General features: G+C 32.7%; 3 protein-coding genes across 4 annotated transcripts in view; 1 reads left to right on the top strand and 2 right to left on the bottom strand.

The window, feature by feature from the left end:
• The window catches only part of LOC125044581 (protein CASP-like), a 9,409-nt gene extending 8,564 nt beyond the window's left edge, over positions 1-845 (bottom strand). The window contains exon 1 of the mRNA XM_047641301.1: positions 684-845. The gene's annotated coding sequence lies outside the window, so the exon portion shown is untranslated. The remainder of the gene's footprint in view (positions 1-683) is intronic.
• Positions 1-890, bottom strand: part of LOC125044580 (trafficking protein particle complex subunit 12-like) — a 20,947-nt gene extending 20,057 nt beyond the window's left edge. The window contains exon 1 of the mRNA XM_047641298.1: positions 870-890. The gene's annotated coding sequence lies outside the window, so the exon portion shown is untranslated. The remainder of the gene's footprint in view (positions 1-869) is intronic.
• A 389-nt stretch (positions 891-1,279) lies between these two features.
• LOC125044611 (membrane-associated protein Hem-like) lies at positions 1,280-24,273 on the top strand. Of its 2 annotated transcripts, XM_047641359.1 has the most exons (26): positions 1,280-1,446; positions 4,496-4,600; positions 4,800-4,949; positions 5,232-5,374; positions 5,506-5,667; positions 5,791-6,003; positions 7,101-7,214; positions 7,787-7,925; positions 8,787-8,930; positions 9,062-9,212; positions 9,523-9,724; positions 9,856-9,988; positions 10,222-10,341; positions 11,233-11,360; positions 11,494-11,616; positions 11,742-11,866; positions 12,571-12,673; positions 14,006-14,234; positions 14,472-14,565; positions 14,673-14,833; positions 16,967-16,987; positions 19,453-19,537; positions 19,846-19,934; positions 20,436-20,573; positions 20,853-20,942; positions 21,209-24,273. In XM_047641359.1, the coding sequence occupies exons 1-26, from the start codon at positions 1,342-1,344 to the stop codon at positions 21,311-21,313; spliced, it is 3,372 nt and encodes a 1,123-aa protein (XP_047497315.1). In that variant the 5' UTR covers positions 1,280-1,341; the 3' UTR covers positions 21,314-24,273. The 2 variants fall into 2 exon arrangements, with proteins under 2 accessions (XP_047497315.1, XP_047497317.1); XM_047641361.1 differs by lacking the exon at positions 16,967-16,987.
• Positions 24,274-25,000: the final 727 nt, after the last annotated feature.

Here is a 25,000-nt window from a genome sequence, read left to right as displayed (position 1 = left end):
TGAAGTCCAGGGGGATAGCCTGATTTTCAAAAGCTGCTGCTTCAGTCTATTCTCTTCCATTTACAGTAGGCTGATTTTAAGCATATTTGTTATATTTTCATATTTTCTCATTTCATATTCATTTAACCTCTGCCATTTTTAGTTCATAATTTCCTTTACATACTCCATTGCCTCCCCTACTACATAGCCAAGATTGTTGGCTATGTTTATTATTGTGCTAATCAAAACCATGAAACATATATAGAAGGAGTTACAAAAAGTATTTTGCACGAGTTGGCTGGTTTATCCAATTTGAACTATCCCTACCCACACAAATGTTATTAATATCTTAAATTTACATATGCTCTAAACCACAATGAAACAACCTGAACTATTTCTTTGTATTCAACTATCTTATTATATAATCAATTATTAAAAGAAAAAAAAATGAAACAACAAAGCAATTAAATACCATCTTTAATTATTTTCCACCTCTAAATACTCAGTACACTGTAATACATAAACACTATGCTAATTTCATGCATTGTTCTGCTTGCTAAAAAACAAAATTCGGTAGAAAAGTGATTCAGGATCATCAAGATATCATCTACAATAATTGTTTGAAAAGCTCAATTATCTGTTGCCTAAAAACAAGTAACCGATATACCGTAAATTAAATAATAAACAAGCATATTCCGCCTCACCAACAAAATGTCCAATTCACGGAACCAAAAGAGGTCAAATCGAGTTGCTGTTTCTCATTTCCTCTTCTCTCTTTAAACGACAACACTCAAGTAACAGATAACTTGCTACGTCAAGTGAGGAGAGGTTAGAAGGAAAAAGAAAGGGGGGAGGAAAACAGAGAATAAAATGAATAAAATAGTTCCAACCTTCTTGACGGATTTACGTGGCAAGACCTGCAAAACATCTGACATGTGTTCGGTTTCATAGAAGAGAGTCGTTTCTTTCTTGATATCTGTCTTGTGCTCTGAAGATCGTCTTTTTTGTGTGAAACAGATTGTTTTAATAGCTTTATTATTATTTGCTTCTGTTTTTATACGAATAGGTTTGTATATGATATATAAATTTCTTCTCGCCAACTTTGACTGTAATTCGTAAAGGGATTGGGACACAACCACTTTAGATATCATTTCTAAATAAACTGCAAATGGATATCAATAATAACAAGAAAAATAAAGCAATATATATTTTATTGTATCATGAAACTGTAGCAGAAATTGAAAACAAATAACATATACCCAATCGTAGAAAAAGCTCAGCCCGAACGGCGTTGAGAAATGCACTTCCCATCCTCCAAGTTGTTTGGGTTAAACTCGTGAAAAATGAGAAATTGTTAGAAAAATGTCGCGAAATCTCTCCCCGACGCAGCAGAAAATCGCGGAGAAGCTCTCCATCCTCAACGACAGATGTGTGGGAATACTGACGAGGATCTATAACATCAAGAAGGTAATAGTTAGCCCGCAAAAGAGGAAATTAGGAGAGTGGAAGACCTCTCAGAGCTCAAGTGGGCGAGGTCATCATATACAATAATATTTTGACGTTTTCGTAATTGTTTTTCTTTCAAGAATACTCTTAGTTTACGCGAACATTATGGTCAGATATTATATCCATTCATGTAGAAGGCCAAGGAAGTGATTGATTAGGCTCCACGCCCGAAAAAAATAGGCGAGGAAGTCGTTTAATGAGAGGATGTCGTAAGGCCGATTGCTCATCCGTTTGACATTTGCACTTCGCCTTCTTCAGCTTTTACGTCTAGTAAGGGTTTAATTTCGTTGGGTTTGTTTTGTTTCGAGGTTAAGGAAATGGAAGAAATGACATATGTCACGAGCTACTCAGGGATAAGTTGTGCATACTCTGAAGCAGATTAATCAGGCCATCTGACGGTGGGTCTGTTTTATGCCAATGTAAGAGAATGTCAAGTGTAAACATAAGAGTCATCAATACGATAGTTCAGAAGAGATTTTAAAGATAAATGGGAAAAGTTGCAAGTAAGAGTAAATTTACACAAGTAGATGATTTTGAAAATACCTCGATAAAGCTTAAACAATGTTATAAAATGTCAGTTTAAGAGAAGTACGAAGAGCTCATAGGGCTGAGGACTAGATGTCAGTTTTGAGCATTGGCCTTCCACCTGTTACTTTTTTTTATTAATCTTATAGGCCAATCTTGAAAGGGGGCCTATTCACAGACTGAGAAGAAAACTAAGGTAATATCCTTTAAGAACTCATAAAACAATGTTATTAATATAAAACAAAATGTCTATATTTATGGTACTGTAATGCGATTTCTATTGACATCAGTTATGCGCACCCGATGCCGAGTCTGTTTGACGCTCTCTCCTGCCTTGAATATGTGGAGCATTTTTTGTCTTCTTGGGTGGGGGTTGGGGCACAGTCCCATGCATTAGACAATATAGTGACCTATTTGGTACTGTTATTACAGCAGAGTTTGAGAATTCCACACTGTGTACCTACACCTCAAACTCCCGTAAAACATGTCAGTAGACATAGCCTCATGATACTGTAAAAGTAGCCACAGCCAATAAAAGAATACATAGAAAGTGAAGGCAAGTCTACAGTTACTCTGTAAATTTACACCTGCCAAGTGTTCACTGTGGTCTTAATGACTTTGGGAATTCAGTGAAAGGACAACGCATCTTCGCTATGTAGATATTGTCAGGGTGGAGCATGTAGACCAACCTGATTTTTGCTGACCAATGAGTCACTGGTCCAAATTTTGTTTGGTTGATCAATTGTGGGGTAAAGTTTGTTAGCCTTTGCTGTATTGACTGAGAATGATTGTGGGACTTATCATCTCTAGTGAATTTGCCCCTAGGTTTAAAAATTGCCATTTTATATATTATGTATAGTTTGTTTCACACAGCTGTATGGCCTAATGTAAACTTGGCTTGTAACTTATAGAATGACAGAAACTAAATGTGTGCTTAATAAAGTTACCAATACTTTCATTTATATAATTTGCGATAGAAAATAATAAAAGATTTGAGCATATTACAGTGTGAATAATTGCACCAAGGAATAATAATTGCAAGGTTGGATGGCTGTGTGAAACTAAAAATGACCTTCATTACTACAGTCCATCAAAGCCATCCATGCCTCATGAACCTAACCAGGGATTGCAAGTTGACATATGTTTGGCTGCTGCTGACATTTTTATATATGTTAAATTTGTAAGAGCATTTATTTGTAAATGTTCTCTGGGTTTTGCCAAGACTGGAAGCAAAAAATGTAAGACAAAGTTGAAAAAGATTGGGAAAGGCCTACGTCCTGCAGTGGATTAACTCAGGCTGATGAAGATGATGATGATGATGATGATATGTGTATATATGTATATATGTATATATGTAAGTATATTTATATATATATATATATATATAGTAGTAGTAGTAGTAGTAGTAGTATCCCTAATTTATTTCTGAAACAGAATTTCTCAACACATGCACAAAAATAAATGAAAGAAAAAACTCATGACCTAATAGATTGAAAATAAATGCTAACATGTTTGAAAATCAAATACATCATTGCTGTGATTGATCTTGATCTCAACTGAGAATATACATGCAGTGAAAGAGTTGGTTGAACTAAGACAGCATTCACTAGTGTCATATTCCACAAAACATAGTTCATAATTTTATACATTTTGTGTTTTTGAACAGGAAGTTGACTCAATGTTCCTATATTTTTCTTTACATTTCATAAGATTTCTTATCTTATCTGTGTTGCAATTACATCAGATAAGATATGGAATGGAGAAGCATATTGATGTGGAAATGCATGACATACAATGCAGATAAGAATGGAGACCAGAAATTCTATATTTCAACTTTAATATACAAGTGTTTTGAGGTCTTCATGGAAAAGGACCAACTGTCAAGTTCTACAGGAAATGATGATGATAATCAGATAAAGTAGAAAATATTCTTCAAAAGAATGCCTGACAAAATAATGTCAAAATGATGTCAGTCACTAAAGATATGAGATATACGAGATTTGATGCTGGATGCCATAAGTGTATGTATGCTTGCTTTACCAAAATAAGAAGAGAGAGAAGAAAAAAACTTTAGGGCTACATACTTGTTTTTGAAATTATTGAAAATTACACATTTAGAATTATTAATTGTGAATTAGCTAAAAACATCCATATTTCAAACTCTGTAAACCCAATGATGTTTTGAAGATCTTTTCACTGGCACTTGATTATTATTATTATTTTTTTTTTTTTTTTTTTTTTTTTTTTTTTTTTTTTTTTTTTTTTAATGAAATAAGTCTTCTTGAAAACAGCAATGTTTGGTAGTTCTGATCTGTGAATGGATGTATATGTTTTATTGCACTTTCAATTATAAATGCTACTGGTATACTGTATATCTTACTTTCTGTATCTTATTCAATATATATGTGCATGTACAATATTTTTATATATATATATATCTATTATATGTATATCTGTATGTATTCTTTTTATTAATTTTTAACAGGCCTGTGGCGATGCCAAATCAAAGCCTGCATTCCTGTCAGACAAGAGCTTGGAATCATGTATCAAACATATTGTCAGGAAGTTCCCCAACATCGACAGCAAGTCGGTTAGTGCTTCATTGGTGTCTTGTGGATGAATATATGTTTTAATATTTATCTTATTAATTTCTTCATATATTTAGTTAGGTGGCCAATAAGAAAACAGATTTCTTATCCCTTGTGTGGTGTTCTTTAAGAGCAAAGGGGGAGTTTAAACATATATTTATATATTTTTTTTATGTTACTGATATACCTTTTCCCTCACAGCTGCAAGCCCTTACCAATGTACGGACCGATATTATGAAGTCCCTCTCCCTCTACTATTACACATTTGTCGACCTCCTTGACCTGAAGGACCATGTGTCAGAATTGCTTACTATTATGGATGCCTTAGCCATGGCTGACTCCTTGGACATTGTAAGTGAAAACAATATGTACTTGTTCTAGCCTTCAGGAAAACAATCATATTTTATTGAATGTACTATGTATACATCATTTTAGTGTGTGTGTCTGTCTGTCTGTCTGTCTGTCTGTCTGTGTCTGTGTCTGTCTGTCTGTCTGTATCTGCACATGTATGTGTTATTACACTGATACTGGAATGGATATATGATATACTTTCTGTTCAGTTTGCACATTCAGATTTATATATTTAGGTTATAAATATAAGTCAAGGTGCTTTCATTTTATTCATATTTTCAGAATGTGAGCTATGACTTGACAAAAGGCTACCTTGATTTGGTAACAAATTATGTAACTCTGATGATTCTTCTGTCGAGAGTAGAGGATCGGAAGGCTGTTTTAGGACTGTTTAATGCAGCTCATGAAATGGTCAACAATCAAGGGTATGATTTTTTTTTTTTCATTTCTCTATCTTGTTATATTTCTGATATGCTATAGTAGATGTATCGAGAGTACTTTTTGAATGGTTGGTACTTCCCCCTTTCCCTCATTTAGAATCTGATTATTTTCACAGAGATCCAAGTTTTCCACGTTTGGGCCAAATGATTATGGATTATGAAACGCCACTGAGAAAGCTGAATGAAGAGTTTGTGCCTCATGCCAAGCTCCTCTCGGTGGCTCTCAGTTCACTCTGGGTGTTATATCCTCGGAGAAACCTCCGAGCAGACCAGTGGAGGTAAGATGTGCAATATATCTTATCTAGCAGTCTGTGTGTACTGTAAAAGTATATTGCTAAAAACTTTTAAAACTTCAAAGTGTTGAAATATTTTCATTTATTTGTTAACATTATATTTTACAGGGCAGCACAAATGTTAAGTTTGGTGAGCACACCAAGTCAGCTTCTGAACCCTGCTCAGACTGATGTCATGCCGTGTGAATATTTGTCATTAGATGCTATGGAGCGCTGGATCATCCTTGGGTACATGTTGATCCCACAGACATTGCAAAAACAAGCAGCCCTTGAATGTTGGGCACAAGCCCTACAGACAGGATGGGTTATTACACTATTCAGGTAATTTTTGTACATAAGGACATAGATTTGATTAATTGCTGTAGAATATATATATATATATATATATATATATATATATATATATAATTTTTTTTTTTTTTTTATAGATAATGATAATGAAGCTTAGGCTCTGATCTGCAGTTGTAGGGTTGAACTCTCATATGCTGACTTTTATTTTACCAAATGATAAAACTATGAGGTATGGGCACTACTTCAAGCCCCACCTTTTGTGTGACAGGGGCATCCAATTGTTCTATAAACAAAGTATTAATTTGGGCAGGATTTCAGTACGAAGATAAATTTTTTATGTAGAATTTTGCCTGTAACAGTGTTGTCAACAGTTGCCAAGTGTGATATAAGTTGCTCAAGGAATCCAAGTGTGGATTCAGTTATTTTGTTGTACTGATTTCCTTTATTTGAATAGTTATTTTTCAAATGTTTTCATTAAAAAGAAATTATGAGAGACATTACATTAGTTTGAAGGAAAATTTAAAGACTGAAAAAGATTGGCAGTGTAGAAGTGTGTAATTGGGGAATAACAAAATCAACTAGATGGTCCTCATAAACAAAGTAATGAATTGAAGAATTCTTGTTTTGTTATAGATTCAGTAATAATGGATGCCATGTATTTCCAAAGAAGGCAAGAAAGTTATTTTATCTTTGGAAGCCTTGTAATATATGTTTTGAACCATTAATTCCCAAAAATACTATTTTGTTTTAAGAATATAACTCCAGAAGATAAAAAAAAATTGTTTAGTGTGCTGAAATTCCCCATATGCTTTAGACTAGAAAAGGGCATTGTCCATTAAAGGATCAGGGATTTATCCATAATGTCAAGCTAATAATATTTTTAAATGATAACACTACTTGGTTAATTACTTCAATGAAGTTATTGAAGGATTTTAAAGGATTTTGTTTTTAGAGGTTCAGTGATTGTTTGAAGAATTATTTCATATCTGGCTAATATTAATTCTATATTATTACAATATTCAGGTAATTTTTATATTTAAATTTAGTATTGAGTTAGAATTTTGATTTGATTAATTGGTATAAGGATAGCTTGCCTCAAACTAATTCATTTTCCTGAATGATTGCAGAGATGAAGTGTTGCACCCGCATTCTTATATCCAGGCATACCTGGAGACTAAAAAAGAACTCAGTAAACGAACATCTGATGTAAAGGAGAGTTATTCTCATGCTGTGACACATGCGTAAGTGACTTTGTGTTAGCCTTTGTAGTTAAACTTAGTAATTCTTCTGTACAGGTGTGGAGATGGATTCCTGTACTCCCTTTTGGTAAGCTATCTGTACACTACCAAGATTGCAGTTATGCACTGATTGTTTACAAATAAATATTGTGTAATTGGCAGATTCTTAGGTGTACAGTTTTTGTGTGTTTATTGCTGCTTTGTTGTTGCAGCTATTTTTTTTTTACCCTTTGCTTTTCTTCTTTAGTTCCTTCAAAGTTTAATGTGGGATACAATTGTTAAATGATAAAAATGTACACTACTGTTTATTTTTAGGATTTATTCTTGTCTATTCTGAAGGATGACATTTCTAATGGCAAATTGATTGGATAAAGTATATCTTTAAGCACTAATGTTAAGCTAAAATGGTGGTAGAGATATCAATATAAAGAAATTAAATACATTATCCAGACTTAACATGTGTTCTGCATCAGGTTATCATACATCAACTAAGGTTGCTGCAGTATGGTTTTGTACTTTATGTTTTTATCTTCATGATGATAATCATATTACAAATATTCCTTTTTTCACCACAGGCCACTCATGCACAGAGAACGCCGAAAGTACCTACGCACAGCTTTGAAAGAGCTCGCCCTGATCCTCACAGATCAGCCAGGACTGTTAGGTCCAAAGGCTCTCTTTGTCTTCATGGGTCTTAGCTTTGCAAGAGATGAAGTGAGTTCTAACTTTTTCTTTGTTCTACTTATTTTTGTCTTCTTTCTCTTCTTGTATAGTATCTCCACATTTTGTTTATCTTCATGAATTTATTTTTTTCAAGTTTGCTTTTTTATGTCTAATAGTGATTCCTAAAACCCACTGCATTTATACCCCAGGATAATTATATTCCTTTATTTGATAATATAAACTAAATTCTACAGTGCATTAGCATTAAATTCTACAATATTTGGACTGAGGGGTGGATAAATTTGCAAAGTATTAGCATATGAGAAGTGGACTTTAGTTCGTTGGACTTTTGAGTGTTAGAGATGTTTACCTAGAGTAATTTATTACACCCATTTATCATCAGCCAAGGTTAGATTAAGTTCAAGTGACTGTTAGACAGAGTATGTCATATACTTTGCAGATGACAGTCTGTTGCTTTTGTTATTAATCTTTATTTTATTTTTATTTTTTAAATTGAAAGGTATATTTTTCATCTATGACAAGATACTTCGAATAAATTTCTTGCAAAAGAAAGAATGCAGAAGAGTTTAACCCCTTGATGATGGGTGAAGAAAACTGAAAAAAATTCTACGCTCTGGAGATCAATGGCAATGCACCGACTTTAAGCGTGGGAGTTCAGTACATCAAGCTGAAACACTGGCTCGTAGCTTTGGCACGCCGTCGTGGCGTACAGCATGCCACAGATCGAGTGCTTTTTTTTAACGCCTCACGGTGTGACCCGTTGGGAAAGGGTTAAACAAAAGTCACAAAACAGAACTACATGGTCTGGACATGGACACGTACCCAGCATTAATGGGTTAAAATGTGGCCTGATGCTTGACATTTGTAGTGATAATTATTTTCTGAATGCAGGTATTGTGGCTGTTGCGTCACCATGAGAACCCACCTCTGCAGAAGGTCAAGGGCAAGACTGCTGATGACCTAGTAGACCGACAGCTTCCTGAACTGCTTTTCCACATGGAAGAAATTAGAGCTCTAATCAAGAAATACTCTCAGGTTAGAACGGTTGAATCATAGTACATACCAAATATATAGCTTATAGTGTGTTCATTTTTATACCTTATGGAAAATGAGGTAAATTGATTTATTGCAAAATATTTCATTAAAAAATGGGATTTCATTTACAGGTGCTACAAAGATACTACATTCAGTACTTGTGTGGCTATGATGCTATTGCACTAAACCAGCTGATCCAGAGCTTGCAGAATCTCCCAGAAGATGAGTCTGTCATCCTCTCCTCAATGTGCAATGAAATTGGGAATCTTTCAGTCAAACAAGGTAAATCATATGAAAGAATAAAGACAATAAAAAATAATTATGTTTAATGCTTTAGAATTAGACTGTGGTCATTGGATTCTTCTCTCTCCTTGATTTGAACCCTAAAGTAGAGGGTATAATTTTTTCCCATTATTATTTGAAATTCCTTCTTTAGTAATTGGGGATTTCTGAAGTCTTTGTCGTTTGAAGTATTTGTTTTGGATGATTTTCTGCTGGACTTGTGATTTTGATAATGTATTCCCTACTTTTGGCTAGCATTCATTTTCCTTTTCATGAATAAGACATTTCTCCCACAATTAACAATCTCCAGAGGAGGGTGCAACATTTGACTTCCGAGGCATCCGCCTGGACTGGTTCCGACTTCAGGCCTATTCCACGTCAAATCGCTCAGGGTTGCACCTCAAAGACCATAGGGAGCTGACGGCCCTCATCAACCAGATTGTTTTCCACACCAAGATGGTCGATTTCCTGGATGAAATGTTGATAGAAACATCTGACCTTTCCATATTCTGGTAAGTTAATGTTTTGCTCTGTGAAAATAATTTTTCTTTAATTTCTTTCCATTTGTATAATTACAGTATACAATAATTGTTGACTTAAGATTGTATAAGATGAGCTAAGGGTTCTCTCTTTTATCTTACAGCTTTTTCAGTAAACAGTTTGAGGATAATTTCCACATGTGCTTGGAGTTTCCAGCCCAGAATCGTTATATTGTCTGCTTTCCTCTAATATGTTCACATATGCAAGCCTGTACCCATGAGATCTGCCCCGAAGAGGTATTGAAAATGCTGTGATGCGTTGAGTATTTTGAAAAAAATAGTGAAATATACTGTTGATATTTTAGTTATTGTTACAGTAATGATTATTACTATGCTTTTAATGGAAAATTATAATGATGGTTATTATCATCATTATAATTTTTATTGTTGTCATTATTATTATCATTAGTGATAATAATATTTATATATAAAGCCAAAGTAGAAGAATAAAATACTCTTTATGTTTTCAGCGTTATCACATACGAGAAAGGAGTCTGTCAGTAGTCAACATGTTCCTAGAGGAAATGGCAAAGGAAGCCAAGAATATTATAACAACCATCTGTGATGAACAGTGCATTCTCTCTGATAAGGTATGAAGACTTTCAAATATAGAAACAATAAGCCTAGTTCTCTCTGGTTGTTCTATTACAGTGCAGATTAGAGAAGGATGTACCTTATACTTTTAGAAGGTATTTTGCATACATTTTACATTCAACTTATTCAACACATACCACTTTTAACCCAATGCCGCTGAGGAAAATTAACAAAAAATGGTGGAAATGCTGTGCCTATTTTCTATATTTTTTGTGAAATGTCTGCCCATGGATGGCTCTGCTAATGCTTAGCCACAAAGGAGTCAATTAGTAAACCTTGTGACCGTACCTGATTTGAATTGGCGGGAAAAAAATTATTTTTTACTAGTGCTATGAATATCGATGGTGTTATTTTTATTATAAACATTTTAATTATTATAATGGTTTTTAAGATTAGTAACAGCAAAATAAGATAATGTAAAATATTTTGTAAATCAAAGAAAAGGGTGAATAGGTGAGACAGGCAGTACTCGTAACTGACTCATTGGTGACTTAGTACAAGTATAGCCATCTATGTGTAAAAACAATCAAACAAGTACTCATAGTGGGCATAGCATGTGTCTACACGTCGTACCTGTCGGCAAGGGGTTAAAAGTCTTGTAAATTAGTAAATTCTAGTAAAAAAAAACAAAAAAAAAACAGTTAAAGTGATCTAGATGAAGATGTAATACTAGTTTCTTTTCTTACCTGCGATTGAAGTTTTATATATAAGATTGATGAAAGTATATATATAAAAAAAAAAATGTGATGGAGAGTCCCAAATTGAAATTTTAGTACTTGATATACATTTTCTGGATATGGTTTCCAAGTGAGACAGTAGAGAAGAATGTTGTATGAGGATGAGCTTTAGGTCTGTTTGTTTGCTTACATTTTACATCTCTTTCTCAGCTCCTGCCAAAGCACACTGTTCCTCTCCTTATTCATAAAAAGAAAGAGAAAAAGAAGAAAAAGGAGGACACAACAGAAGGGCGGCCAGGCTTTGAGAGCTACAGAAAAACTAGAGAGGAATTGACAACGTAGGTTTTCCCTTGTCATTAGTCCCTTTTAGTTCTGTGTGATATTTAAACTTGAATGGTATATTCAAAGGAGGTACACTCATAACTAATGTAGCAGTGGAAACCTGAATGTAAGAATATTTTACTTCCACAGGATGGACAAGTTGCATATGGCCTTGACAGAGCTTTGTTTTGCAATTAACTACTGCAGTCAGATCCAGGTTTGGGAATACACCTTTGCGCCAAGAGAATATCTCTACCAGCACTTGGAACAAAGGTATTTCTAAAGAATTTCATATATCAATTATAGGGAAAGCATTTACTTGAATGATAAACTTTTTTTTCCTGATCATCTTATTAGGTTTGCTGATCTCTTGTTTTTTTTATCTCCTTTCCACCCAGGTTTGCACGAGCATTGGTGGGAATGGTCATGCACAACCCAGACACCAATGAGATTGCCAAACCATCTGAGCTGTTAGCAAGTGTCAAGACTTACATGAGTGTGTTGCAGACTGTTGAAAATTATGGTATGTTTAATTTTTTTTTCTTTTATTTTCCTTTCCTGTTGGTGAGTTTTTCATCTTTTCATTTTTATTGTTAGATTTGTTTTGCTCGTTGATAAACAGAAAATAAAGATAGAATATGATGTTACATGATACTAAGACCGATCTCAAGCAACTTGTCTAATTATCTAATAGATGTATATTTTTGTTATGATGTGAGCTTTCTCTTTTCTTCCTTTGATACATATGCATATTAACCCTCCTTTTGGCAGCTGATTTGATATTGGATTTGTATGAGTGAAGGTGGCTGACATAATTTCATGTTTTGCCATTTTGCTGGCACTTTCTCTTCCCTTAACCTGTTGTAAGCCATCTTCTCTTTGTGCCTGATGACTGAATTAAAGTCTGTTGTTTGCAATGAGAAAAAATGTAAAGATAATTTGAACAAGGAGCTCAAGCAGTTACTCAAGGTCTTCTTCAGCCAATATGTTCAGGCAGTACCACTTTTCTTATTATTTTTACAAAGGAAAAAAAAATGGTTTCCTATGAGGGTTGCATTTATCATTCTGATTACAAGGGGTTATGAGCAATAATGTTTTTTTAATTATTTATTTATTTTTATCTTTATTTTTTATTTTATTTCCCCCCCCCTAATTTTCACTGATTTATGATTTATGTATGCTATTTAGTTTATATGTATGATATCCAGTTTATTATCTTTTTTTCAGTCCACATCGACATCACAAGGGTGTTCAACAATGTCCTCCTGCAGCAGACACAGTTGCAGGATAGTCATGGTGAAAAGACCATCACAGCCCATTATAATACATGGTATGTATGAGTGTTATTCTTTATTTATGCATAGGAACTGTGCTTGACAGAAATAGAAAATAGATTATTGATAAATAGATAGATAGCTAGATAGATTGATATATTATATATATTTGTATATATGTATATGTACATGTATGTATGCATATGTATATGATTATATATATATGTATATATATGTGTATGTATATATCTATATATGTGTATATATATGTATATATATGTGTATGTATATATATCTATATATATCTATATATATATGCATGTACATATATGTACATATATATACATATGTATAATAATATACATGTGTATATATATGTATACATGTATATATGTATATATATATTATACATATGCACATACATATATAAATATATATTACATAAACAAATATATATAATATGTATATATGAATATATTATAAACATATATGTGTATATATACAATGCATATATGGTATATATATATATATATATATATATATATATATATAATATATATATATATATATATATATATATAATATATATATATATATATATATATATATATATATAATATATATATATATGTACATATGTGTGTATATATATGTAAATAGAGATTATATGTTTATGTATATTTATATATGTATGTATATATACATATATATATATATAATATATATATATATACACACATATATATATATATACAAATATATATATATATATATATATATATATATATATATATATATATATATATATACAAATATATACATGTATATATTTATATAATGTTGCATATATATATATATGCATATATATGTGTGTGTGTGTATAATGCATATATATATATATATATATATATATATATATATATATATATATATATATATATATGTATGCATAAATATATACATATCTATATATATGCATATGTATATATGTGCATATATGTATATATACATATATATGTATATGACATACATATATATATATATATAACACATAAATATATACATATATATGTATATATGCATGTATGAATATGTATTTATATATGTATTTATATATATATATGTATATATGTGTAAATATATATATACACATATGTATTCATATATATACATATATATACATATATATATATATATATATATATATATGTATATAATATATATATATATATATATATATATATATATATATATATATATATATATATATATATATAGATGTATGTAAGTATGTGTGGATTAATGTATATGTGCATTTATGTCTGTCTGTATGTATGTATGTATGAATGTATATATGAAACTTTTTCTTTACTTTGTCTTCACTACAGGTATTCTGAGATACTCCTCCGACGAGTTAGTGCAGGTCACATTGTGTTCTCAGAAAATCAGCGTGCCTTTGTGTCATTAACAGCAGAAGGAGCTCAGCCATTTGCGGCAGAAGAATTTTCTGATATCAATGAGCTTAGGGCTTTGGCTGAACTAATTGGCCCCTATGGAATGAAAGCACTAAATGAGAATTTGATGTGGCACATTGCCAATCAGGTGCAAGAACTGAAGGTAATAGAGTGAAATATTCACTCATAGTGTATTATGTTGATTCATACACAGGATTTTGATAAATCAGTCATGGTTCAGGTTGAAATTGATTTTATTTTAGATGGGCTTATATCTTCTACTTTTGTTTTGTTTTTTTCCTATCAGTACATTAAATCCAACTTTGTTTACGTTTTTTTGTATGGTATACCTATGCTGGGATAACAAATTCATGTATTCTTTTTCTTTTCTGTTGAACAGAAATTGGTGATCTTGAATAAAGAGGTTCTGCTTTCTATGAGAACTAACTTCGACAAACCAGATCAAATGAAGGAGTTGTTCAAGAAGTTGCAGCGTATGTATATGATTTTCTACTTTAACCTCTGTGTAGAATGCCTTAAATGATATCCATTTAATCATTACATCTTCTCTTTGATAAGTATACTTCAACTTTTCCCACAGAGGTGGATAGTGTCCTGTCACGCATGCAGATCATTGGAGTGATTCTCTGCTTCCGACAGCTGGCTCAGGAAGCCTTGGCAGACATTCTTGACAACCGCATTCCCTTCCTCATGTCATCCATTGCCGACTTCAAGCATCACGTTCCAAATGGTGACACAATGGTGAGTAATGTCTAATTCTTCAGGAATTATGAATGGAGAAGATGAAGTGGGCAAAACAAAGGCATAGAAGCTTTCTTTCTATTGTATGCTGTTTCAAGTTGACAAATTATTTATACAGAATTTTATTCTAGGTAACAAAAGCAAGAAAAGAAAGGAAAAAAAAGCATGGGTTTCCTAACACTGTCTTAGATATTTTCAACAAAATTTATGATTTTCAAAATATAATGATAGTGTGTTGACTTGTTTTAGAGGTGTAAATATTCCACTTCAATTGAAGGATGTACACATGAGTGATTTTCAGAAGAAGATCTTATCTTTCTTACCAAATCATGCAAAACTATGTTTAGACTGGCATTTAAACAAGGTAATGAGAAATGAAGTGAAGGAATTCCTGTTTTAGAACATTCCTCTTTTTACAGCACATTACATAACAAATATTACAGTACAGTATGATATTACAGTACAGTATTTTTCATTTGTATTATTTATCTTTTTTGTGTGCATTTTATTATTATATTTCTTTTTACAGATTTCTTCACAATCCCCCAGATGTGATTACATTTTGCCTTGTCTCATAAGAGAACAAAACACCTTTAAGAAGTAAATTCATTAAAAGATTCCTTCATCTCTGTTTTTCAAAATGAATAGCTTGACCTCTTTCCTTTAGACAGCATACATGAAAAGCATGGTTATAGGCATTGCATTCTCCTTCATAACTAGGGTTAGAACAAAGGGAAACTTTTTTTTTTTTTAATATCATTGTCTTCATAACCAACATTTGTTTGTGTTTATTGCAGTCCCTAAGTCTGTATATCCACATCAGGAGTCACAGCTAATACTGTGGTGTTTGTTTTAATGTTAATAGCCAATAGTTAGTAGTTTCTCTTTGTAATTTACATGTTTTTGAAAAGGAATTATTTCATCTCAGATGGAACTTTATAGGGAAATAGAACAGTGCTGTCTAAAGGGAAAGCTTATTATTTTTTTCTATTAATGACTCTTCAAATTCATTTTGGAAAAAAACTTCCATGTTATTGTCATTATTTATTTCATCCTTCTTTTACTATATAATGAAGCAGTGATGTTATTTATTTTACAAATACCTTTATTTCTTTGTACATAATAACACATTATCCTCAGCACAGAAATTACCCAAAACAATCTTCTTAACACAGCTGACACACTGAAGATTATTAGGGTGTAATTTCTCTGCGAGGTCTCCCTTGTTCTCCGGTACTGATGCCTTGTTCTGAAGGTGGTGTTCAGGTTGTCACTTTGCTTCAGCTATAACAGTTTCCAGAACCAAGAGCGCAAACCTTCAGTATCTCTGCTTTCTAATAACACACGCTTTATTGAGCGACAATTCAGATGAGCATTACAGGTGTCTATCAGAATTATTTTTCATTATTTTTTTTATTAGTAATATTATGAGCAAGTTGTTAGATAATCAGTTTTATATTTTTTTTCTTTTTTTCTGTGGAATGCTTTTGAAAATAGATAAGGAACCTCCCATATTTTGCTCAAAAGTAGGTAGGGAAGAATTTTAGAAAAAAAAAAAAAAAAAAATTAAGGTGGATGATCTGATCCCAGATCTAAAAATTCATAATTCTAACATTAGAATAAAAGAGGATTAAATTTGTTTATGCAAATGTTTGAATTATCATGGTAATGAAGGTAATTAGCATCATTGGCACCATATACAGTATTGCATTATTGCTTTCACTTTTGTTTATTATTTTTGGCATTGAATTATGAACAAGAAAAACTTGACAGGCCGTCTGTCCTGACAAAATTTTGTGCAATGAAAATAGAATATCATTACCACTAATAGATGTACTGGAATGGTTACAGCTAGGTAAAGATGAATACAGTTTGTTATTATTATTGTAATTTAAAAAATGTATTTAGTTATTTTATTTTATTTTATTTTATTTTATTTTTTTCTTGGATTTCACATCGGAGTGTTCCATTTCACAATGAATTCAAAGGAGGATAAAGAACCGTAGGAAAAAGGAAACGATACACGAAAGCAGGCCTAGACTTATGTTTTTCACACAAGTCAGTCAGAGTTTGGAGCGCAGGTTACTAATACTCCCTTCCTTCACATGTGATGCGCGGGTTGTTCATGAGCAGATTGAGAACATAAAGCTGCAGGTTAGCCAAGAGTGAGTTCTTTTAGCATGCTTGGGCGATGGTGATGGTTAATGGTGATGGTAAACTGTCGTTGATTTTGATGGTGAATTTACTCCCCCTCCCCCTCCCCCCCCTGCTAAACATATTATTAATAGCTGTGGTAAGGTAACTGGCTATGCAGTTGAGAACGAGCAGAATATGACAGAAGGCCAGGTACTGTGCATGTAACCTTGAAAAAAGTCATTGTCGATTTAGTCTCTCACTGTAGTATGGTTTCTGAAAAATGGAGTATTTGTACAATTGAAAAAAACACGCACACACACGTGCACACACACACGTGCACACACACGTGCACACACACACACGTGCACACACACATGCACACACACACACACACACATACACACACACGCACAGACACACGCACACGCACACGCACACGCACACGCACACGCACACGCACACGCACACGCACAGACACAGACACACGCACCAACACACACACACACACACACGCACCAACAAACACACACACACACACACACACACACACACACACACACACACACACACACACACACACACACACACACACACACACACACACACACACACACATGTATACATACATACATACATTTATACATACATTTATACATACATACAAACATACAAACATACAAACATACATATATATATATTATGTATTATGTGTTATGTATTATGTATTATGTATTATGTATTATGTATTATATATTATATATTATATATTATATATTATATATTATATATTATATTTTATATATATTCATATATTTATATATATTTATATATTATATATATATATATATATTTATATATATACATATTTATATATATACATATATGTATATATGTATATATGTATATATGTACATACATATATATATAATATATATATATATATATATATATATATATATATATATATATATATATATATATATATATATATATATGTATATGTATATACATTTTTCAAAACAGTGACAGATATAACTACTAAAAGTGACTAATGAATGTGATAAAGGTTGTTAATTTTTCATTAAACATATCAGATAAAAGAAGCTAGAAGCAGAGACTGTCATCTGGAATGGGATATAGTTGTCTCATGTTGATTTCGGTTTCTGAATAAAAAGGCCTCAAACAAGGACTAAAGCCTGTTGTGTTCTGCTGCTTTTCTCCAAACTGCATCTAAATATATGTAGACTACTAATGATTTTCCTGGTTGTTGGGTGGAACTGACCATAGCACTAACCCTCAGTGCAAGGGTAGCATTTGGTTGCAAGGGATGGTAAAATGGGTAGAATTTATGATTACGTTGGATTGCTTATCATGTAATTGGTGATATGCAGCTTTTAATTTTACCATCTCTCTCTCTCTCTCCATATTTTTTTTTTTTTTTTTTTCCTCTCATTTTGGGTTTGTATTTCCTTTAACCATATGATTATGCTTTGGGGGTGTAGGAGTACTGGGAGGGAAAAAACTGGTACTTCTAACTTTGGTATTTCAATGGTAAAGATTCTAAGATACTGACATTTTCTCTCCTTAGTTTTTGGTATGAGTACCATTGCTCTGTTTAGTGGTATTCTAACTTATTAACCATGATACAGGATTACCCTTGTAATAAACAATTAAGTAATCTGCATCTACTGTCATTTTTTCTTATTATGAATAAGATTAAAGTGAGGCAAAATTTATGGTTTGTGAGAGGCTGGACATTTAGGGGAGTAATGATTGCTATTTCCTAAATATTATAGATGATTTGTTTTAATTTTCACCATTTTCAGTTGTGTGTGTGTGTAAGCGTGAGTGTGAGTGTGAGTGTGAGTGTGAGTGTGAGTGTGAGTGTGAGTGTGTGAGAGTGTGTGTGAGAGTGTGTGTGTGTGTGTGTGTATGTGTGTGTGAGTGTGAGTGTGAGTGTGAGTGTGAGTGTGTGTGTGTGTAAGTGTGTGTAAGTGTGAGTGTGAGTGTGAGTGTGAGTGTGAGTGAGTAAATGAGTGAGTGAGTGTGAGTGTGAGTGTGTGTGTGTGTGTGTGTGTGTGTGTGTGTGTGTGTGTGTGTGTGTGTGTGTGTGTGTGTGTGTGTGTGTGTGTGTGTGTGTGTGTGTGTGAGTGTGAGTGTGAGTGTGAGTGTGAGTGTGAGTGTGAGTGTGTTTGTGTTTGTGTGTTTGCTTGTGTGCATACGTGCGTGCACACATGTGAACATGCATGTGCACGCACCTTTGTGGCTGCGTATATATGAGAGTCATGCCTGCCTGTGTGTGTGTGTGTGTGTGTGTGTGTGCATGTGTGTATGTATATGTATGTGTTTTATTTTTTTTCTGTCAGTCCTGTAAATGGTGCTGAAGACAACCAAGAAAAGAGATTTTGTAAGCAAAAGGACAAATAGACCTACATAGAGAAGCTTATATGGCTTAATTCACCTCATCCCCTTGAATGTTTCAGCTTGTGAATGAGATGTCTTCAGCCGCTGGCCATCCATGTGAGGTTGACCCAGCTCTTGTCAATGTCTTGCGATCTCATAAGAATGGTAAATATGAATGAAGAGGGTGTAATAAGTAGAATGATTTTATGAAATTTAGTTACAGAGTTATGATTTTCTGTCTGTTAGAATATCAGATATACTTCTGTTTGTATATCTGTAATGCTTAATTCTTTTTGCCATGTTTGTCTAAGTTTTCTATCTCATCACATTAAAGGAAGGCATATTTTTAAGAATGTCATATATCCAAGACAGAATGCAGAACAGTACCTTTTTTGTGCTGGTTCATATCCTGAGGGAAGGAATCCCTGAAATGAAATCATGAATGACCTCTCACTTTTCTTGTACCCCTGCAGAGGTACCGGATGAGGAATTCATCATTACGTGCTTGTTGATGGTATTTGTTGCTGTTTCTATTCCGAAACTAGCACGGATGGACAACACAGTAAGTAGAAGAAAGAAATCTGGTCTTGTTTTTCCCTGTCCTCAAAAGGAGAGGCTACTTTTTTATTTGATATCCATGTGGAATGGCCACTTTAGACAACAACCAAGGTTTGTTATTTCTCCAATAATGCCAACAATACTAATGGCAAAATTCATATTACTGGTAACACAAAAATGATATTGATGGTATCACAATATAACATCTAGAATATTGATATCCCTTTCCTTTAAGGTAAATAAAAAAAAATCCATAGTCTATTAATGGTTAAAATGATGTTTCTGATATAGGATTAAGTGATAGGCTAAGGAAATGTTAAATATATTCTATATATATTCTATTGTTTGCATTTTGCATTTTCAGGTATTAGGATAGCCAAGTTGTTAAGCTTGATAAAATATGGTATTGAAGAAGATAATTTTAGTTTTGAGGTGTGTTTCAAATGTCAAAATATTCAAGTTACACAACACCTTTAGATTCTTATGTGTTCTGTTGTTACCCCAGGTATACAAACCAGCTTATGGTGCCCATGCCAACAACTCCCATTGTCTGGCTCAGGCAGTAAATACGCTTTTTGCTGCTCTCTTCACCTACTGTGGGCGAGCACAGGACATCGAGGAGAGGTTGAAGGAGTTCTTGGCTGTAAGTTCTGTGTAATGTGAATTTGTGAAGCTGGTAATCTGCTTCACTACTTTTGTGCTGTTGTTCACCTCTGGTTCAATTGGAGTTGAATGCTCTTTATGAAGTATACTGTTATTTTTCTTGTTTTAGTAAGGGAAAGGAGATTTTCTTAAGGAATGCTATAGGTTTAAAATCTCAATTTTAAAATCTATTGAAATAACGAGTATATACTTTTATTAGGACTATGAACTATAAGTAAATGGCAGTATCTTATAACTAGGTCTGATCTTACCCTTACAGCTGGCTTCCTCCAGCCTCCTCCGCCTAGGACGAGAGAATGACAAGGATGTTATAAAGAACAGGGATGCAACATACATCTTATTACATCAGGTAAGTTTATCTTACTTCCTTACAATATTTCTTACATTCTGAAGATAATCTGTCAATTTTTTTGTTGCTCTCATGTTTCACTTACTGCATACAGGTACAGCATTTCAAGCAAGTAGAAATTATTTTTATAAGATAAATAAGATGCTGTCTGTAAATCTTTTCTATCTCTTACTTTGCTTATTATTACTACCTCATGTTCTATTTCTTTGCTTATTACTATGGCCTTCGGCATTCAGAAAATGTAACTCCACAAATTTACTTTCCAGATTGTAGTGCAGTCACCCTTCCTAACCATGGACCTTCTGGAAGCATGCTTCCCCTATGCCCTCATCCGCAATGCCTACCACACAGTACACAAGGCAGAGCAGTAGATGATGGGTTAGAAACCATTTTTAAAAAATTACCTGAATGTTCATTCCCTGTCTTTCTTGTACTCTCTCTGTCTCCCACTTTCACTCTTTTCCATTCTCACTTCTTCCACCCTTTCCTTCACTCCTTCATTCCTATGACCTGACCTGAGTTTTATTTAGTCGATATATATGATAGTCAAAGGTTAATATTACTTTTAGTATTACCAATCTTTAGTTATTTTCATCTTGTGGCACAAGAGTTCATATGCCAAGTCAGATTATATTGCCTTGCACAAATTCATTTGGTAATCCATCATATGATTTACAAATTCATAGGTGATGTTTATCTCTTTTTGTATGATCATTGTTTAGGTGTTTATGATTTTGATAAATCTCATTTGAAGTGTGGCAAGAGGATAGTGTTGGAAGTCATGACTGATGCTATTATTTTCGCTTTATTACAACTTTCTTGGGAACTTGATTATTTACATTTTATCCAAGATTTTTTTTAATTCTTTATTCTTGTGGGGTCATAATACAAGAAAAAGAAAGTGATGTTAAAAAATGAGTAAATCAATATTAAGTCCCAGTCATTTGATAGTTTTTGCTCTCCTTTCAATTCAGAGGGGTAATTACCTTTCATTGTACTGACTTGTGATGAGGATATATGATAAGGTGCCTCTCATTTTGGCCATTATTTTTATATCTGAAGTCTACCTGTGAACTTAAAATGGTATATAGCAAAGCTGTTTAATGAAAGGATACAAGACAATAATATGTATTGTACTTGCCATGGTCTTTTCCCCCACATCAAAAGTGCATCTGCAAGGCAGAACATAAGCCTTTGGTTCCTCTATCATTTTAGAAAATATTCTGTACTACAAATCAGTGCGTTATAAAGTTGTCAAAGTTATCATTGATAATGACACTGAAACTTAGGTTATTCCCCCATGCAGCCTTAGCCATTGTCAGTGCTGTGAGAGATATTACTGTATTCTGAATTGTGTTTGAAAAAAGGTAATGTGTTAGCAGGTTGTCAAGTTTGTAGATAATTAATTTTAATAACCTGCCATTGGATATATTTATAACAAAGCATTATATATATATGCAGATTCTTAAATATTTTTCCTGTGTTCATGTCCATAATAAAGATAAAAGATGACGTAGTATCTTTATTGAATATGATTGTCACAAACAAGGAAAATACCAGTGATTTTTGCAATGTCATTTGTTATCATTCTGGAAATTTAGTCAGATGGCATGAAATGCACAAAAGCCACAGGCAGTGAAATTTTATAGTACAAATATGCTTTTTTTCAATGGATTGTGGATTCCTAATTCAAGAGTTGTTTTATCAGCATGTGACAAATGTGGTGACAAAGGTGTAAGGAAAGTCTAGATTTTTTCTTGAGTTGATATTGCATTATGTTTATTAGTTTAAATTACCATTTCAGCCATAATTTATTTTCCCTCTAGCCATGAATCTTAAAGAGAGAACTGTCATTGTAATGTGTGGTAGTGTGCCCTTGATAATGTGTTACGTCTAATGATCATAGTAAATAGATCTTGTGTTCATTTGTGTTCACTTCCAGATAATGAAAGGCTAGGCTCAATCTGCTTGTTATTTCACAGTAGACAATATGACCTATGGCAGTTACTGTCAACAAGTGTTAATCATTAGCATCACTAATGCTATGAGGTTTATTTTATATATTTTTTACAGGAACATTTATCTTAACATTACAATGCTGACAATAGATGTTTGTAGACTTCATGAATTTGTATTCATATTATGAATCGCCTTGCTGTAGATGCCCGTGCCCTTTAAACCACAAGACTTCTTGCAAACAAAGGAAAATGTACCAATTTACACAATCTTGAATTTCACTATCTAGCTTAAGTGTATATGTATGTATATAAGTATAGTAAGTATGCACTACTAGTTGATACTTGTGAGTTGGTATGCCTTCAATAGTCTGTTTGTTATTTCTGCATTTTTTAGGAGATATTATTTCATCTTTTTAGTATATTGAGGAAGAATTGTTAAAATTCCCTGTGATGATTCAAACTTCACCAAACAGGATTAAATGAGAAGAATTCAAGGATTCAAGGGTGGTAAGAACTCTGATTAATAGAATCTATATGCATATGTGGTTATATCATGAGCAATTGCATTATTGCAAACATGAGAAATTTTGATTCCATTTAGGTGCTCTAGCTTTGTTTGCAAAAAAAAAAAAAAAAATGTATTGAGAAAAATGATAACGAATAAAATAAAATACAGTATACCAAACATTCTCTATTGGTAAGAGACAGTTTCCTAATCCCAGTTGATGCTGGGGTCTACAAGGATATGTTTTGTAAAGTTTATGTATATGGTATTATCTGTGCTTCTATAAACTCGGTTTAAGTATTAGTTTTCAGAATGATACAATCAGTGACTTGGGCTTAGATTTTGGAATCTTTCCTCTCACTTTTAAAGCATTAAATTATGCTTTTAGGAGGATTTTCTAAAGCTCACAGTGACCTGTATGTGTCATGGTAATCAAAAGCTGACTTGAATTTTGTAGACGATAAGGAATTTTAGAGCAGGGTTTCATATGTTATTCTTTTATATGTATTTAATTGTCTGAAAGATAATAACAAAAAATATTGTTTATGTCTTGTGCTTGACATAGTTCTAAATTCTGGTTGTGCCTCACATAGAAAAGTTTTGTGTTTTGTAGAAAATTTTGATTTCAAACTCATAATTGTGAGGTTTGCTAGTGACCATTTTGTATGACCATTAAGAGTCATTATTTGATAGGGTGTGATAACAAAAGATTTCCCTAGACAGTTAAGATTACCATCTTTGTCGCTCAATAGAAGTATGGTCTTATTGCTGTTTACTGTAGAATTTATATTCAAGCCTTCTATGCAGTGGTCTGAGAAGTCAGCTTTTGAATATAACCAAAGGATGAATAAATTTTGAATTACCTTTATAACTGTGTTTCATTGCTTTTCCTTTATTCCTACTCAAGGATGGAAATAGATCTCCGTGATAAGAGAATGAGTGTTTTGAAAGAAAGGAGAAGAGAGTTACCAATCCAACACCAGTTTAGATATAATCTCAGACAAGGATACACCATCAATTTTTTAGAGGTGTATTTAAAGTTAATTACAATCCATATCATTAGCATCATTACCATAAGCAAATTACATATCAGTGCATTTTGCCTATACGTCAACATTATTTATTTAATATTGATAAGATCATGTTACAGGTTTAGAAATCAAAAAGCCCCAAAAAGTATATATTGGTCAGAGGTATGTTATTATTTGTTTGTGTGTTTTTATGATTTTTTTACAATGCAGTGAAAATGAAATACAAATAAACAATGGTATGAAATACATTTATTTACATAATAATAGAATGGGAATTAGGTTACATAACTGAATAACTTGTGGTCAGTTTATAGTTCAGGGAGAATCTTGTTCAAGGGAAAAATACAAATGAAGAATAAATGTATTAACTTTGCATAAACGGATATTCTGGTGGTAAAACTGAAAATGCTAATACCGATAATAATGATATGTGTCAGTGACGGTGAGAGAAGTAACATGACATGAATTAATATTTTTTATCATTTCTATTATGAATACAATAATGCCAACAATCGGTATCGAAACAGTGCTCATAATAATGATGTTATAATATTTATATAATTT

The sequence above is a fragment of the Penaeus chinensis genome, chromosome 36, assembly GCF_019202785.1.
Source record: "Penaeus chinensis breed Huanghai No. 1 chromosome 36, ASM1920278v2, whole genome shotgun sequence".
NCBI classification, from domain to species: domain Eukaryota; kingdom Metazoa; phylum Arthropoda; class Malacostraca; order Decapoda; family Penaeidae; genus Penaeus; species Penaeus chinensis.
The sequence above is the reverse complement of the archived record's forward strand: the minus strand, read 5'-3'. Positions and strand labels throughout refer to the sequence as shown.